This window comes from Mercurialis annua, linkage group LG3, assembly GCF_937616625.2.
Source record: "Mercurialis annua linkage group LG3, ddMerAnnu1.2, whole genome shotgun sequence".
In the NCBI taxonomy this organism is placed as follows: Eukaryota; Viridiplantae; Streptophyta; class Magnoliopsida; order Malpighiales; family Euphorbiaceae; genus Mercurialis; species Mercurialis annua.
The window spans coordinates 7,369,947-7,388,487 of record NC_065572.1 but is presented as its reverse complement, the minus strand read 5'-3'; the positions used below and the strand labels follow the sequence as shown (position 1 = coordinate 7,388,487).

The window sequence follows — 18,541 nt, the reverse complement described above, 5'->3', positions numbered from 1 at the left end:
GCCAATCTATTACCCGAATGAAATCATAGAGATAATCCTAGGAAATGTATCATTCTGCCCGGCAAGGATTCTTGGGTTTCTTTTAATCTTTTTGAATTTAATTTCTTTTCAAGTCTTGCATGTTCTTGATTTCTTGGTTCAAGTGATTTAGTTTTTTAAAGATTCTTGGATTCTTTTTATTTTTGTTCTCTTTTTTATATATGTTGTTTCAAGAAACTGATTCTTGATTCAGTTCTTGTGTTTGTCAAGCCAAACTTAGTGTGGTTTTACCGCAGATTCGCCATGAATAGAAATTTGCCGGAAGTTATTGTTCGCTTTGTGCATCGAGGAAATGGCCAATAATCCGCTAATGGCTACGGAGGAACCGAACTAGTTGATTTTGGCACTTATATTTGCACTAATTGTTGAACTGTTTGTAGAATCTCTACTGTTGTATAAGGGCATAACATAGGATCACATACATGCTATTTGCAGCCTTTTGCTATTGAAAATTGTCTTGATGTTCTAATCTCCTACTTTTTATGTGCTGCCAAATAAGAACTCAAAACAAACAGGCCCTATGCTGACTTAGCATTAATCCTAACTAACTATATACTCCAGTTAGTTACAGTTGGAGGGAGGTCCAAGCTTCATAGTTGGCCACTTTACCCATACGTTACAAAAAAATATTGTTTGTTAAGTTAAACATAAATTTCTCTCGTTTCTCTAAATACCGGTGTGTTGCACTAGTTGGATTTGTCCAAAAACAATGGAGTGTGCAGAAAGAAGTGGTTTAGTTATTTATTGTAGCAATACAAACAAGTACTGGACTGCTAAATGTCCAGATAATGATTGTAAGTTAAAGGTGGCAATTATACAGAAAGTTTTGAACCACCCTGTAAATTTTAAGCATGGCATCGTCTATATGTGTATGTATCGTTGCCTCTGGAACTTGGCAGGGCTTGGGTCCGTACTAACAATTGTCGTGTATGTAGTATTGAGTTCTGTTATGTTTGCAGCGACGGTTATTCTCATAACTAGTTTAGAAAGAGGACAGGTCAGACGAAGACTTTCATTGTAAAAGAGGTAAATTTCTTGTGTTGTTTTGATTCTTTTTGAATTTCTTGTTTTATTCGGCTAAGGGATTGAATTAAATTGAATTTAGAATGGCAGTAAATTGAATTAGTAGGTAGATTGGTTCTTGAGTTCATACAATAAGACAATTGAATCTGCAGATTCATTCTATTTAATCAGATTTAGCGAGTGAGCTAACATGGTACAGTACTGCTTCCCTGCAGACCTGCTGCTAGTGATGATGAACCCTGTGAGATTAAATAACCTGCTGCAAGCTAGTGATGAGATTTATTTGAGTTTCGTGAAATGAAATCGGTCTTATATGTTTCTTGGTTTGTTTTGACACGCTTTAGATAAAAATATCGCTCGGATTGATATTGTTCTGTTTTTAATCTCTCTAATAGAAACAATTTTTATTCTTTAATCCAGTTTGGTTTTATTGTCCTCAAAATTGACTGATTTCAAATATTTTAACTGAACCTTAACCGAAGATGCACACTTTATAGGCTAGTAGTGCATAAGCACCTTGTACTGTGCGATTTTTGTATATTACTTTCCCGCTAACTGTAACTAACTGAAGAATCTAGGTAGTTAGACTTAATGCTGACTCAGCATAGGGGCTGTTTGGTTTGAGCTTTAATTTGGTGTATTTGTGACCACAGAAAATAAAACTAATCCACTTGTAATAGCAGATTTTAATAGCATGGATTATTCAGATTGTTTCTGTTGAAATAGTTTGATAAAATTAGATCTAATTTATCAAATGAGTTATCTGGCCGAGGCCGAGCTACAAATAAAGTTGCTCATTTTAAGACGTTTCACGGTTTTGTTCGATCGATGCAAAACAGCAATATTAAAATGGTAATATAAAATCAGGGAAAATTATGTTGACTGAAAAGTTAAAGATATTTTTTAAAAATTAAAAAAAATAATGCGATAGGATGACCCGTGTGTCTCCTCAAGCACAGAATTAGATATCTGTTAGGGGTCCAAATTCATGTTTAAATATTCAACAAACTCACAAATAGAACCAAGACAATTGTCTTAATTGATTTTTGAATTCAGTTTGTACAAAATGAATTACAGAAAAAGACAGAGCTATATTTATCTTAAAAATGCTAGAAGAATTTAAGTCCATCTCATCAGCATATACATACAATTTTAAGAAACCACACACTGGTTTAGTCCACAATGACCACTTGTATCATTCAAATAGTAATAGCTAGTATTAGCAACATATTATAGCAGAAACATGAATAATGTTTTTGGTTTAGGCATTTAATCACAATTTAACATGCCAAATTCCTAATTAACTATTTTGCAAAGCAATACAATTTCATGTTAAGTGTACTAATCAAAATAGTAGCAGAACCTGCAAATTTAATGTTTCAAACAACCATAAAATGTTCTTCATCAATCAATGGCCCTGGTTTGGTAGATTATCAATCAGTGGCGCTGGGTTGAGGATCAGTTACTGGATTATGAGTATATTCATCGGTTGGCCTGCAAAATAGCAAAGTAATAATCACTTCAATACTCATCTTCCCAAATTAAATCATCAGAACCAAATCTCTTTGGCCACTGAATTCAATTGTAGGCTCAACCGGGTAAGTGAAATTATATTATAATAACATTGGCCTAAATTGTACGGTAATATCATCCTTTTAATAACTTTTATGCCCAATATCAAAAAATTCAATGCAAAATTGCTTAATACCAAAAAATATTCAACGCAAAATTGCTCAATACCAAAAAAAATTCAAAGCCAAAATTGTCCGATACTAAGAAACTGTCCCTATGCAATCAGTATTTTTTAACTTGCCCGTTCTTCCGTTCATCCGGTTGGACCGCATTTTTAGTTCTTAAAGGTTAGTTGAACCAGCTTGCAGGTTTCTGTTTCGACCGATTAAACCGGACGGTCCGATTTGATTCTTCAATCATTTTATTCAAGATCCAATCTACCTACTGATTCAATTAATTCTCAATTCTACAACTCATATATTGTCTTGCATAAACTTCAGGCCCTCAACCGATCGATCAAATAACACAAATAATCACTTCAAATTTTCAAGAAAATACTCAAAGACAACTAAAGAAAAGAAAGAATTAATTAAAGAAAGTACGAACCTCAATTCTACAACTAAAATCATTTTATTCAAGAACCAATCTACCTACTCATTCAATTTATTCTCATTTCTACAACTGAAATCATTTTCTGGTTTAAAGAACAACAAATAATCACTTCAAATATTCAAGAAACACAAACCTAAGCAATAAACTTTCAAGAAAATACCCAAAAACAAAAACAACTAAAGAAAAAAGCAAGAATTCAAGAAAGTACGTACCTCCAGAACACATAGCAAGGAAGAGGAAACCACTCGGCATGAAACCTGATATAAGGAGCCAACCGTTCGGTCTGATCAAACAGCCTCACGAGGTGATGATCAAGATTCTCAACATTTCCGATAACTGTCCCTGCCTGCCAAGCCCCAATGTCGTAGTTATAAGCATCAACTATATCATTCAACTCAAAGTTCCGATAACCTACAAATTCCGGTGGAATCGGCCTTATAACCCTAACATGAACCACCTCAGTCAGCGGCGAGTCATCATCGTTAAAGCGAGTGAGGTACTGTATTTTGTAGAAGAGGCGGTACGGGTGACCTTCTTCTCTAGCGAGAACCGTGGCTGGCCTGTATGACCCAAAAAGTGGTCCTTCAATGATCTCAACTGTCTGATTCTCGTGATATACGTTCATATTCATTTTCTTGAAGATTTGGTGAAAAAAGAAAATTAAAGGGGAAAGGTTTTGGTGGTTTTTGATTCTTGAAATGGCAAAAGGTAATTAAAAAAGAATGAAAACACTAAAAACATAAAAATATCGAAGCCCTAATAAAGATTTTACGTCATTTGCTTAACTGTTTTGTGATCCGAAGCTTTATGCTGATTTAATTCGTTCAGCGTGAAAACCCATTTGTCACATTCACTACACTTGACTGACGGAGGTTTACCGTTAGCATCCACTGGTTTTGCCATTGTAGAGACTGAATGTAATTGAAAAAGAAAAAAAAAGTAATCTGAGAGAAAGAAGTTTGAAAAATATGGTGGTTTTTGATTCTTGAAACGGGAAAAGGTTTTTGTAATGTTGTTTGAGATTGTTTTTTCTTAGGCTTAAGGTCTGAAAAACTACCGACCTTTCAATTTTTTTTCAATAGCACCCTCACCTTGTAATTTTTTCAATAGCACCCTATTTTGTATTTTTGGCTTTCAATAGCACTCTAATTAAAAAAAAATAGATGATTTGATTACTATAAGGATGAAAATTTTCAAAAAAACTAAATTTAAAGGTGAAATCATACTTTTTTCTACTTGGACACTACTAGAATTCATTTAAAAAATTTAAAATTTTGCTAACGTATGAACCAATTATAACCAATTATTTATAAAACTAACAATGTGAATAACTACTATCAGCCGTAAAATAATATTAAATCATTACTATTTTTCTCTATAATTTAAAAATTATTACTATTTCTCTATCTAATTAAATATTAATTGATAACTGAAACTTCGGATAAAACTCGAAAGAAAACAAACGTACTCTTATGTAGTTAACTAGTTATTGGTCACTGCAATATGTTTAATTGTAGAATTATAACCAAAACTTCCGCAAGTTACATTTCATGTTGTATTGAACAAAGAATTAATATAATGGAAAACCAGCATATATATATATATATACTCATATCATAATATTTAACGCAATAGTAGAGTAGTAAGAAAAAGTGCAATCATAAGAAAATTAGTTTTTACAGTGTTTAAATACAATTACAATCTTCCAAAAAATATTTTCATTTACCAAAATAATGTTATCTGTATTTTAATTTTATTTTTTATTATAACGTATGAATATTGGTATGTTTTTATTTGAATAATATAAAAGAAATCAAAGATAAATTTTTAAAAATTTAAAATTCTATGGATGAAAACAACTTTATGCAGCATATGTAAAATGTATGGATATAATAAAAAAAAGGGTTAATGTCAAAAAAAATCACGAACTTTACACGTTTTCTCATTTTAATCACGAAATTTAAATTTTCTCATTTTCATACATGAACTGCCATTTTTTTCCAAATTCATACACGGTGCTGAGGTGGCACTTATTTATTGGTGTAAAATGACCTCCATCTCAGCGAATTACACCAATGGAGCCGTGACACCTCAGCACCGTGCATGAATTTGAGAAAAAGTGGTAGTTCGTGCATGAAAATGAGAAAATTTAAAGTGCATGATTAAAATGAGAAAACATGTAAAATTCGTGAATTTTTATGACATTACCCCTAAAAAAACATGCATGATGCTAAAAAAAATTATTTGTGGTACTTACAATGATATCAAAATTATATGTTGAGTAGCATCTTGTAACGTTATTAAAAATTCATAATAATATTACATTGTTATTCAACTATTATAATAACTATCACTATAACATATTTTATTTTTGGCGACAAAAAATACTGTCACAAATTCTTAAAATTTTGTCGCTAATACTTCGTCACGAATTGATTTCGTCATCTCTGGCTTCGCCTAAAAGGGGTCGCCTATGAAAGGGGTCGCCTATTTCATATGGCGACCACTATGAAAATTTTCTCTGAAATTGTAATTCGTCGCCATGTTTGCTGACAACATCTTTCGTTGCTAATTAAACAATGTAATATTTGGTCGCCAAAAATGAAATTACATGAAAAAAAATTATGACTTCATAGATGCTAATAGGCAAAAAGAATTCATAATTATAATTTCAAACTGAAAGACAATTAAATTCAACTTTACAGCAATAATAATCTATATATCTCTAGTATAAAACTGAACCATAGATGAACAGTAACTTTGGTTTCCTTTAATACTCCTTAAATTTATAATCATGACATAGAAAGAATAAGGCTTATTTGTTATGTCCTTAATAGGGGTCGTTCTACTGTACCACTAGAGTTTAGGTACCACTGGCTTTCAAGACCGTCAGATCATTTTGTGATTAATATGCTCCGTTTATTATATTACTAGCTACTTATTCAGCATGTAACATTTTTAAATCACAATTATCTCTTACCTGTTCAGCCAGTCACAAACAACTTTCTCCTAATGAAAAGTTGCGCTGCCATTCCCACTGGCCGGAAATGCCTAACGTCTTTTACCTTCAGCATAATCAAACGGCTTCAACTGCTCCAGGGCGGTTGGATCATGAAATTTCTTTGCATTTTTGTTGGCTTTGTTCTGATTGATCGAGGGGAAGCACTTTCGGAAGCTCGAAGAAAGATCAGAGAGAGATGTAGGTTCACATTCATTGTCTGTTTCAGACTCTGATCCTACTAATTTGGTATCCTTGCGAGCATCTTTGGTTTCTGAATCGACATTTTCAGAAATTATGGGTTTGCAATTGTAATTTTGATTGATTATTGTGTGTGGCATTCGTTTGTTTTGATGATTCATTATTATTTTCAGATTTAGAATTCATGCATTTGGTTGTGTGTTCATTGCTTTTGTTTCTGAATAGATTATTTGAGGAGTTGTTTTGTTCCGGTTGGTTGTTTGGAGATCAAAGATTGGAAATTTTTGTGTCCATGCTATTCAATTCTTATTAACTCTGTTGTGGGATCAAATTGTTAATTTTTTTTTATCTTGTTATTTGACTATTTATGTAGTTCGATTCCTAGGATATTACATTGTTGTTTTTCTTTCTTATTAAATTTTTGCTAATACAAACATTGTAGCCTTATTATTTGCTTTTGAAACTTTTTCTGGTTATGGTGACCTCCATCTCAGCGAATTACACCAATGGAGCCGTGACACCTCAGCACCGTGCATGAATTTGAGAAAAAGTGGTAGTTCGTGCATGAAAATGAGAAAATTTAAAGTGCATGATTAAAATGAGAAAACATGTAAAATTCGTGAATTTTTATGACATTACCCCTAAAAAAACATGCATGATGCTAAAAAAAATTATTTGTGGTACTTACAATGATATCAAAATTATATGTTGAGTAGCATCTTGTAACGTTATTAAAAATTCATAATAATATTACATTGTTATTCAACTATTATAATAACTATCACTATAACATATTTTATTTTTGGCGACAAAAAATACTGTCACAAATTCTTAAAATTTTGTCGCTAATACTTCGTCACGAATTGATTTCGTCATCTCTGGCTTCGCCTAAAAGGGGTCGCCTATGAAAGGGGTCGCCTATTTCATATGGCGACCACTATGAAAATTTTCTCTGAAATTGTAATTCGTCGCCATGTTTGCTGACAACATCTTTCGTTGCTAATTAAACAATGTAATATTTGGTCGCCAAAAATGAAATTACATGAAAAAAAATTATGACTTCATAGATGCTAATAGGCAAAAAGAATTCATAATTATAATTTCAAACTGAAAGACAATTAAATTCAACTTTACAGCAATAATAATCTATATATCTCTAGTATAAAACTGAACCATAGATGAACAGTAACTTTGGTTTCCTTTAATACTCCTTAAATTTATAATCATGACATAGAAAGAATAAGGCTTATTTGTTATGTCCTTAATAGAAAATTTATACAAGTTTGAGTGCTATATAACTATATATTTTCACTTTCCTTTTATATCCATGTTTGTCTTTTTATTGCTAAGTATTATTTCTCTTGCCCTTGCTGGAAATTGCAATGTGAATATTACTTTTGTATTCCTTTTATACCCCTATTTTATTTTTTTTGCTAAAGCCAATCATGTTGCCCTTATTGGTAAAACAAACGAGCTACCAAAAGATCATTTACATATATAATACCAAAAGAACTTCATTTTTTCTGACTGAAAAAATAAAAATATTTTATTTGTTTTTCTATTTGAATATTTTTTTATATGTTTGTTTTATTTTTATTTTTATATTATTGATCTTTTCTTTCAGTTGTTGGTGTAGTAGGAGTCGAATTAGTGAAGATGAATTAAAATAATAAAATTTTAATAATAAAAAGAAATATTTGTTCAAATCTGTAGAAAAATGAATTTTAAAGTTTAATATTAAGTTCGATTACTATTTTTTTTACTTGAGTGGATGAGAGCTATTGGTTGAAAACTTGTGATTTTGAACATATTTTTGAGTAAGTATAAAATTTTGGTTTTATATACAGAAACTATATTATGATATTCTCGAAATCCATATTATGCCGATTTAAGTATAAATACATACTGAACATTTCTTTTATATAATTGTAAAAAACAATTACAGTAGACATTTTAATCTAGAAGAAAACAAAATTAAATTAAGAGATATTTTAACTAATTTGCTACATATAGGATTTATATTTATATTCATCTATTTGCTATTATATAATATTTAATTAATATGATATATTATCTATTCGTTCAATTCGAATTATTATTTGATGAAAAAATATGAATTCCGAAGCGAAGCAAGGGTTTCGTACTAGTAACAATTAAACCTTACATTCTTCTTAAACAAAGCTTACATTTCTTTTTTGGCCAAAAAACAAAGCTTACATTAACAATTACAATTAGCAGATTCAATTCTTGTCAATCGTTTTCAGGTTTTTCAACACCAGTTTTTTCACTTACTGACCATGCTCGCTCCTCAAATGTGGATCTAATACCTACATATATATGACATGGAAATATAAGTCATTAATATAGAAAAATGCTATGTCGCACAGAAACTTTGTCGAGTACTAAATCATCGATGTGTGAAACTCCTAAGCTATACATTAATTATACTTCACCATTTCAGCGTTTTTCGTGCAACATGAAGTAGACATGTATTGTATAACCAAAATTATTAACCACATAAAAATCTGAACATGTGAATACATTGATTACCCAAGTTGGATTCCTTGTAAACCGATTGTGATTCTTGCACCCAGTCGTACATTAAATTATCAAGTCTTACAAAATGTTTTGGTTTCTAAATATTTCGTCTCTAATTCATTTATCTGTTGTAGTGATAAATTTAAAAATACTTGCTAACTGACATCAATCACTTATGTAGTTTCAATTGTCAAGCCAGTATATCAAATAGGTTTAGAGGAGCAGACTACAAGAGGAACCTATGCAGAGACGTATAAAGTATGAGCAAACTGTCACTACACCAAATCTGGTCTATAGAGACGGTTTAAATGTCTCAAACTGTCTCTACAAAAATTAGAGACAGTATTTTTAACCATCGTGCGTCGCCTATGTAGCCGTAGCTATAAAATAGAATATTGAAAAATTACAAGAATCTATAGATACGGTTTCATAACTGATAAAGAAATTTAATCAACAATAAGTTAAATAATACATGAGTAGCATACCTTGATTGTTGGAACAAGCCCCGACCTGAAACAAAACCAAGAAAGAACATACAAATCAGTCACATTAAGTTTCTAAAAGCACAAACCAGAAGCAAAAAGTTCACAGACCATGTAGTACAAACCAGACATTCTCTTTGAAAAAGTTACTTGCCGATTGATCTTGTTCTCAATTCTCTTCGACTGAACCCTACCCGTCCCCATTTTCAAGAAAGCAAGACAAAGAAAAAATCAACTAGTATTTATCTCAGTATGTTTAGGTTATTTATCTTTCATAGTAACAGTATTATATATAGGCGCGTAGAGAATGTAATACTCAGAGATAGAGACTCTATAGACGTTTTAAACTCCCACTATATACCTACGAAATTAGAAACCGTCTCCAAATAACACCGTTAACTCTTACGTTTTATAAGTTAGTGGCACTATTTAAAACCATCTCTAACTATTTGCCAGCAAATTGTACACATCTTTTTAGGATCCAATCTTATAATTTCAGTCCTAAATATGGTCCATCCAAAACAAAAGAATTGCACTAGCTATACTGAATTCTGATTTAAAAAATTGGCTAACAAATAAAATGATTGTACAAAGATGACATTATGTGTATAACAAAAAATATGCATCACAACTTTCTACCGTATCAATAAGCATATCATCAAATGCTGTAGCCAAAACAGAAATGCATGGAAAAGTGATTCGAATAAGTGAAAACAAAAATCATTAAATTCCATAGGCCTTTCATGGCTTCTATGAGTAAGGAATATGTTATGACATTTCTATTTAGGTATATTAGGCTTTGTGAAATCTGCTAGTTGTGGGAAAGGATTGCTAATTTGGGATGAAGTTTTTCCATGGAGAAGACCTGTGAGATATATACTTGCCAAGACTTTCATGATCCATCATTTCAAGCTGAACTGCAGTTGCATTCGGAATTGCATCATAATTTATGCCAAATTAATTAGTTGATAAGCAATTAATACATCGGAATGCAAAATCATAAGAACTATTAAGGTATGGTTTTCATGCATATCAATAAAGATCAACAATGTTTGGAGGGCTCGGAAAGGATAAGCTGATCAATACATACTTTTACATAGGTGAACCAAAATGCATTTCATAAAATAATTCATATTTCATAGACACGGCTGTTTTCATGAAGTTTATTCCTGAGCAGGTGATTCAAATGTAATCTAGAAAGACCAATAAGCAATATGAAAAGTTTCCGTTTGACTACTATAATCGGGCCTTATCAAGAGTACCATAGGTTTGTTTCTTCCAAAATCAAACATCACAAATAAAACTAGCATCAAATATAACCAAAACTACAAATAAAACAAACACCACAAATTCTAGCATCACAGGGACAGCAACAACAAAAGAACGAGTTTGTTGAGGAAATGAAATTCAATCACTTACCAATGCAGCAGTAGTAATTTGTTGTGAAGCCGAGAAGAAAATGCAGCAGTAGAGAGACAAATTTAATTGCTGCAATATCATATCCAAAAAACAAGCCCTGTATTAGTTTTCACCTAAGTAATAGAAATGGCATCTCTGATTGTAATTTTCCTTCATAATAAATAACCTAATACTATGACGATTAGCAAAAATCAACAAACACAAAATAAAGCTAAAATTTCATTCCTCTTAACACAATAAATAATCCACTATAAATCCCGATATAACAATCTTAAACGTCTCTTCTTAAAATTGCTACAATTAAAAGACGCAATCATTTTACACTAAAATCGACGCTTCAAGATAACTGTACATAAGACTTTACTAAATATTTCAATTAAAAGATCTTATAACTAGATTATCAAATTAGTTTCAAATGAATGTCTCAGATCAAATAGAAAAGCACAAAATTCTAGGATTTAAGCTCTAATCTATAAAAAAAATGCTAGGTTTTTCTCACAGTACAGAAATAAGAGCCACCTAAAAACAAAATCATAACCAATGGATTAAAACCTAAAATAAAATTAAAATCAATTTTAATCTCGCTACTAACCTCACAATCGATTCCCAAGGCAATAATCTGAACTTTGAGAAAGCATCATTGAATCGATGAAAAAATCAGTAAAGAAGAATAAGCTTTCATCTTTGACTCAATTAAGACTGTTCCATTTGTCTGAATCATCCATGAAATTATCGAAGGTAAAAGCCCAATTTACTCGTGCAAGAAGAGAAACTTGAGACACAATTTTATCAATTAAAACAAAATTAGAAACCTGACAGTAACTAACCCCCGAAGCGTCGAAAATAAAAGCATCAGATCTACTGAAAATCACAATTCTAATTAGCATAATTACCCTGGGAGGCGGAAGAAACAACACCTCCATCGTTGTCACTTCCCATGACACGAATCCAAAAAAATTAAACAGTAAAAAAAATTGATCCAGTGTTGGTTTTAATGACAGCTATGTTGAATGAATATTTAAAATGCATTGCTTAAATAAATCAAGTACAACAAAATAAATAATCGGATAAAAAAAAGACATAACTACTAACTAGGTTGAATCCAACAGCTTCGACTCTGTTCCCAAACATCGGGTGAAAAATAATCCAATGATAAATCACTGTCGAAAGTATGATATTTAGTTGTGTCAAGTGAATAGAATATCATTCTGTCAAGCTTGTCGAATATTGGACAGTATATCTTGTTCTCCATTCCTGCAACTTTTGCCACCATAGAGAAGCATGATGAATCATTAACGAACAGCATGTGATGTCCCAAACTTTTAACTTCGTTCCAAGTCTTCTTACACCGATCCAATCGAAAAACTAGCACTTTTCTTCCTGATTGACCCACAAAAACGGAGAGAATCTCTTTATCACATTCTAAAAGATAGTTACGCTCAGAATCTAAGCAAGGGCTATGAGGTTTGATAAGAACCTTCCACTGACAACTGCCTTCTTTGATTCTAAATGTGGCTAATCTTCCTTTTTTATCTAAAAAATAGAACAAGTCATTTTGAAAAACTGGAGTATTGTTGCTTGGAATAAAATCTTTACCTATGAAATGGCGATTCCATCTATTATCCACCATACAAAAATATAAGATAGAGCAGCCTTCTGCCATGAGATCTGTAATGCCAACAAATGAGCACTTGGAGGAAGTTGGTGGGCATGAAAATCCCATGGTGTGCAAGAAACCCAATACAGTTCTGTCAGGAAGTTGGTGAACAATCTTTTTGAAAGGATTGTAGCAGAAAACATGTCGTATGCCTTTCGTCATAAGCAGCCATCCATCCTTGGAGAAAACGATTGTGCTATCCGACAGTGAGTCTGGAATTGCATCTTCCATATAATATGTTTCGGTCCTCTTCATGTCGATGAGGTTGATAGTTCCACTTTTGATAAACATGAAGCATGGATAAAACATTTGACTGCTTTGCAGATCTATATCATTGGCTGTCCAGTGGAGCGGAGGAGTTACCGAAAGAAAATTCTTACAAACTCGACGGAAGCATATATAATCGAATAGGAAAAGGCGTTCCCAAACAAGTGTTAGCACTTCCAATGGTAAATCAGTGATTATACTTTCTCCGTCTTCTTCTTCTGCTCTTTGCTCGATGACTGCATTTTCTTCTGCATAATCTGTATTAAGCTCCTCTTGTTCAACTCTAGTATGATGGAGAAGTACTTTGCGTCCCTGATCCAATCTGAAATCTTCGGGCATTATCCAATACTGTACAGATCTTTGCTTTATTACATCATTGCAATACACATAAGTTGATCTACGTTGTTTTTCCAAGTTATAGCAAAAGACCTTATCATATATGATATAGTAAATGCATCCTGCTTCAATTCCTTTAAGATCGTCAGTTACTGAACACGACATCGAGTAGTCTATGCTCAAAAATAAAGCTCTATCCTCTAAACTTTCCACCTCTAGCCACTCCATTTTAGAGAAATCCAATTTAAAAACATCTACATCTTCAATCTCTGTCCAACTTTGTCCACGAAAGTACAAATTTACGTACAAAAGTTGACCACATGATTCCACCATGTAATATTCAAAATGCAATATTTGGCGAGTTGTTGGTAGGTTTAGTTCTAAATCTTGTAAAAAAAACTCATCTTTATGGCTTATCTCTATCATGAACATCTTTTTAAAATACCAAGTGGCAACATATAATATCCCGTCACACATAGAAATATATTCAAAACCATCTTGACCTTCAGGTTGGTCCCCAAAATCATCAAAATCATGTGTTGTCCAGCTATGATCTTGAGGTCCACAAAACACTATGCGCAGATGCAAACAATCAATAAGAATTAACTTGCTTTTTGGATGAGCTGGCGGTAGAGTGAGAATGGCCTTGTGTAAATTTGAATCGCGTTGAAGGAAGGGTAGCTTAATGGTTTCAAGGGACACTGGATTCCACAAACAATATTGGTATTCTTTACTTTTCAAGATTGACCAGCCGAAGTAACTCCCCAGGATGGAGTTACAGTGCAATTCACTAATATTTCGATTGTGATTTGCGTTGGTTTCTATATTGTAAAAAGTTTGATTTTCTGAACTTTCCTTATGGATCATAAGGAGCCAAGGAGTTGCTGCTGGCGAAGGAAACGGAATTCTTAAATTCTCCGCTATATCACAAACTTGCTTATTCTTGTTCTTGATTTCACTGCATCTTCGTACCATATTGTGATAAAGAAAAAGAATTTATAAGGACAGGAATTTGTACAACTTTTACTATGAAGTAGCAGCTTGTCTGTATTTATAGAAGACAGACAATAATTTGTAGTTCTGTTATTATGAAGCTGGTTTGTCGATATTTTTATAAGGCTGGTATGAGTTTCACTGTCACGATAGGATTTCAATTTAGTTTGAATTGAATTAGGAAATAAGTTAAGAGTTTTAATTGAAGTGGGAAGGAATTAGAGTTGCATTAGGATAAGTAAGTTAGTAATAATTTTCACATATTAAGTGTTAAATAGAATTGTTTAACCACCTAATTTCAGAACTACCTCTGTCAAATAAAAAGTCTATCCCGCTTTGTGGTTTTTTTCTATTTATTTTGCTTCAGCTGCATGAGTTTTAATCACAACAAGGTACGTATAGCTATTGCAATTTAGTCTTATTAATCTTCTGTTAATATGCACTAGATCCTATATATGGGTTCTATTTTGTGAATTATTAACTCTCAATTGATTATTTGACTTATTATGTAATGAATTAATTGATATGCAATTCACAGATTTTGTAATTTTTAGGTTTAACTTAATTTTATAGATTTTGCAGTTTTTTTTTTTTTATATATAATACTATATGCAAGTTGAATTGGAGATTATCTAATATCTATGCCTATACTGCATCTTTGTTAATTTGGCCTTTTACCTAAACTAGGTCGATGCCCGTTCGTTGCGCAAGTTAAATTAAATAAATTTAAACTTTTTTAGTAATTTTTTTTAAGTAACATTAACTTTAGCTTTATTGATAAAATTCAATTTGTAGATAAAGTATCATAAAAAAATTCACATTTTAAATATAATAATTTAACAAATTTTTAAAAATTTGAATATTCAAGATAATACAATTTGATTGAATTAAAATTTGTTGAACATAATAATATCTTTAGGCAATTTATAAAGAAATATTATATCTATAATCATATTTAAAAATAATGAATAAAGCTTAAAATAACTAACCCTCTCATAGTTAAGTACATAAATGATGAAATAATATCAAAATAAAACCGCAAAATAGAATTTTGCATGACTTATAATAACAATGTCTGAAATATTGATATATGAATTCATATAGCTAAAAATTGAAATTTAGTAATATAACACAAAATTCAACACTAAATAAATCTTTTAAAATTTTATAACTAATTTGATTATAAATTTTAATTTTAATAAACTAAATTTAATTTCAAACATTGTTTACATTTTATAACTTATAAATGGTAATAATTTAAAATGTACACAGAAGAGAAACACCGTATGATATTTTAAACAATTGTAACAATTTGTTCATAGCAAGCAAGAGTTGATTCGATGCGATTCAAGAGGCATTTTAAAAAGTTGGATATCTACAAAATGAAATGCATGAGTTTTAGAACATTAAAGACAAACTGAAACATAACAACATATTGTATAGATTGACATTCCGACAAATGACTCACTTTTGATATATTACATTTCCATATCAAAATAAATTAACAAAATCAATTCATTCAGCCTATAATTTAATAGGTATCATTTTATTAAAAATGAATTAGAAATAATAGTTAATTGAATTAAGAAAAGACATGAGTTGAAGCCCATAACGCGAATTGCAATTGAATTATCTTTTAGTTTGTCTTTTGTACCTGGGAAAAGGCACGTAAGAGTTTCTTTGTAAAATTCATACCACTTATAAACAGATTGCAGAATACTTTGTCGATAGAGAATAAAATAATATTTTTTATCATAATTAAATAGAGATGCATCAATTGATATCTTTGAAAAAAAATTGAGTTGATCACACCACAAGCAAAATGATAATATTAGATTGACTCTAAACCTTTTATAATAAAACTACGTAAATTCATTTATCGTCTACATAATCATGGAGTTTCGTTTTAGATACAAGAAATAAAAGAAGACGTATATAAGTAAGCTAGCAAAAACATCGCTAATATGTTCGTCATAGTTAAACTGACAGGATAAGCAAAATGATTGATCTAAGTATAACCTGTTAATATAAATCACAAAGCAGTTACTATGGTTTAATAGACAATTACTTACCGCAGTTGTAAGATAATCTCCTTAAAAGCTAGTTAGATTCGTGTCGTAAATATGTAGGCTTAAACATGAAAGACCAAATATGCAATAAGTATTCTTTGATGACAGGCGTGAGACCTTTAAGACTAGGCTTTGTTTGGGAGAGAATGCATTAAAGTAAAGTACGGGTTTTTAAAGTAAAGTAAAGTACCGTAAGGGAGGGTAAAGAAAGGTAAGGGTTGTGCATAACCCTTTCATGTTTGGGAAAATAATAAAGTAAATGAAGGGTTTATAAAAAAAAATCAGTTAAAAATAATCTAACACCCCAATATGAGGGGTTGGCATATGAGGGTTGAGGGGGGTTGGGAAATATTTTTCAACCCCTCAAAACCTTTTAAAAAAATTTGTCAAATAGGGGTTGAAATTTTACAACCATTTCCTTCCCTTCCTTTTCTATCTCAACCCTTAATCCAAACAATACGTAAGTATTTGGAAAGATTTAAACTTTACTATAATTTCGGGAAACCGGAATCAGAAAACGATAATTTAAGTTCCCTCAAAATCATTAAGCAACATATTTCCTTGTCACCGGTATTACAAAACTAAAAACAACACTAAATAAGTAAGAAGTGATAGAATTAGAAGCGTTGTTACCGACATAAGCAGTGGTATGCAGTCGGACACCACTTTCCATCAGAGCAAAACCTCTTCAGTCTCTCCTGATTCTGTAACTCCACTGCTCTTATAATCCAAAAGAAAAATTGTAGTTCATTGAGGCCTTTCAACAAACAGATGGTGGTCAATCATTACTATTATATGGCAACTTTCAATTATACAAATAAATTAATGTAGTTCGGTGAGGTATTTCAACGAACAGTTGGTGGTCAATCATTACTATTATATGGCAACTATCAATCATACAAATAAATTGAGAAATAAACAGAGAGACCTTAGGGGAGAAGTCAGTAGGCATTAAAGCAACGCATTCCAGCGAACCTTCACCATATGTTTACCCCACAATCTGTTTCTTCTTCTTCTTTCGGTTGATCAGAGAAAAATACACTGCAAAAATAGTGATTTCTTGTTTCAGAATTTGCTTCACGCAAAATGGTTCGGGTCTTGTGCAAAATGGTCCCTTTCTCTAAATCTTTATATTATATTGCCTGTGGTGCAATATGAGTTTCAGTCGCTGGAGAAGCTCGAACGGCTCTAGAAGCTTGAACGGCTCGTACCATCTAGGCATAAGGTACAAAAAAAACCTCGACTTTTTTTCAAAAGTACAAATCAATCTTTTTATTTTTTTGGGCACAATTAAACCCTCATGATTTTAAAATTAAACAATTAAACCCTTGTTATTTTAAAATCGAACAAATAAACCCTTTTAGTTTACTTTTGGGACACTTACCCCCTCAAATTTTCAGTAAATATTTTAAACATTAAAATTATTTTTGCATTTTTTTCCCTATTTGCTTATGAGAGACATGTCAACCATTCACGAGTGTTTCTAATGATGCTGGATGAAAGGGGTTATTTGTTCTTTTTGAAAACAAAAAAGGCTTAATTATACCTCAAAAAAGTAAAAGGGCTAATTTATACTTTTATGAAAACTACAAGGATTTTTTGTACCTTCTGCCTAACATCTATAAATGTGGTTTTACGTTATGAGTTGGAAAAGTTTTTTTTTTTTTTTGATAATAATTGGAGAGTTTTTCTTGTATAGAGAAACCGTTTGAAAATTTAAGAGACTTTAAGTCTGAATACTCCACATGTCTGAACTATAGAGCACCACTTGTCAACATTGTATTAAAAATTATATGAGAACTCAAAATTATAATACTATAGATTTATTGAATTTCGCATTTGATTTTCTTATGCAAACAATATCCCAGCGTAGCTCAATCAATAATTTCTGTTTCGAAAACGTGTCTGACACCTGGCGTTTCAGTCACGGAACTTTAATTTTATCATAGGAAACCTTAGAATAACGTCATTTTAGGGTGTTCGTCTTCAAGTGTCCTATTTTTCCGTATTCGTGTATGTGTTACCCTCCTTTTGGTCAACTAGTGTCAGTCTCACTTAAATGTAATCAGAGAGAGCAAATATATAGCTTGTCAAATGTGAAGGGAAAATCGTTCTCTATAAGTATTAAATTTTAAACTACGGTCGCTATAAATATTCTTTTATTTTCTTTACATTTACATTTTCAATTTTTACTCTTTTAATTCATTCATAACACTATTTTATAACACAGAAGGAAAGAAAAGAGAATACATAATCCATATTTAATCGTAAAATTTATTAAAATCCATGTGTAACAAACAAATTGATATACAACACTATTGAAACAGAAACTTAACATCTATAACGATTGCTAACAAATTAATTAAAATATCACATATTTTCTTCTTGAATACCT

General features: G+C 31.4%; 2 protein-coding genes across 10 annotated transcripts; both read right to left on the bottom strand.

Annotated features, from left to right (window-relative positions):
* Positions 1 to 2,276: 2,276 nt before the first annotated feature.
* LOC130014521 (uncharacterized) lies at positions 2,277 to 4,210 on the bottom strand. The gene is made up of 2 exons (XM_050368258.2): positions 3,399 to 4,210; positions 2,277 to 2,556 (listed from the first exon to the last, which is right to left on the bottom strand). Exons 1-2 carry the CDS (start codon positions 3,815 to 3,817, stop codon positions 2,496 to 2,498), a joined length of 480 nt encoding a protein of 159 aa, XP_050224215.1. The 5' UTR covers positions 3,818 to 4,210; the 3' UTR covers positions 2,277 to 2,495.
* Positions 4,211 to 8,502: 4,292 nt separating this feature from the next.
* LOC126673930 (uncharacterized) lies at positions 8,503 to 17,732 on the bottom strand. 9 transcript variants are annotated; one of them, XM_050368252.2, is made up of 6 exons: positions 11,718 to 14,939; positions 11,417 to 11,596; positions 10,825 to 10,893; positions 10,271 to 10,322; positions 9,409 to 9,433; positions 8,503 to 8,712 (listed from the first exon to the last, which is right to left on the bottom strand). In XM_050368252.2, the coding sequence occupies exon 1, from the start codon at positions 14,057 to 14,059 to the stop codon at positions 11,912 to 11,914; it is 2,148 nt and encodes a 715-aa protein (XP_050224209.1). In that variant the 5' UTR covers positions 14,060 to 14,939; the 3' UTR covers positions 8,503 to 8,712; positions 9,409 to 9,433; positions 10,271 to 10,322; positions 10,825 to 10,893; positions 11,417 to 11,596; positions 11,718 to 11,911. The 9 variants fall into 9 exon arrangements, 8 of the variants coding, with proteins under 8 accessions (XP_050224209.1, XP_050224207.1, XP_050224206.1 ...); XM_050368250.2 differs by lacking the exon at positions 10,271 to 10,322 and adding an exon at positions 9,517 to 9,595; XM_050368249.2 differs by lacking the exon at positions 10,271 to 10,322 and adding an exon at positions 9,531 to 9,595.
* Between the last annotated feature and the right edge of the window lie 809 nt (positions 17,733 to 18,541).

Coding starts and splice junctions, on each gene's coding strand:
- LOC130014521 (XM_050368258.2), bottom strand. CDS start 3,817: ATGAATATGAACGTATATCACGAGAATCAGACAGTTGAGATCATTGAA. Junction 2,557..3,398: donor CCTTGCTATGTGTTCTGGAG/GTACGTACTTTC, acceptor GCTATTTTGCAG/GCCAACCGATGAATATACTC.
- LOC126673930 (XM_050368252.2), bottom strand. CDS start 14,059: ATGGTACGAAGATGCAGTGAAATCAAGAACAAGAATAAGCAAGTTTGT.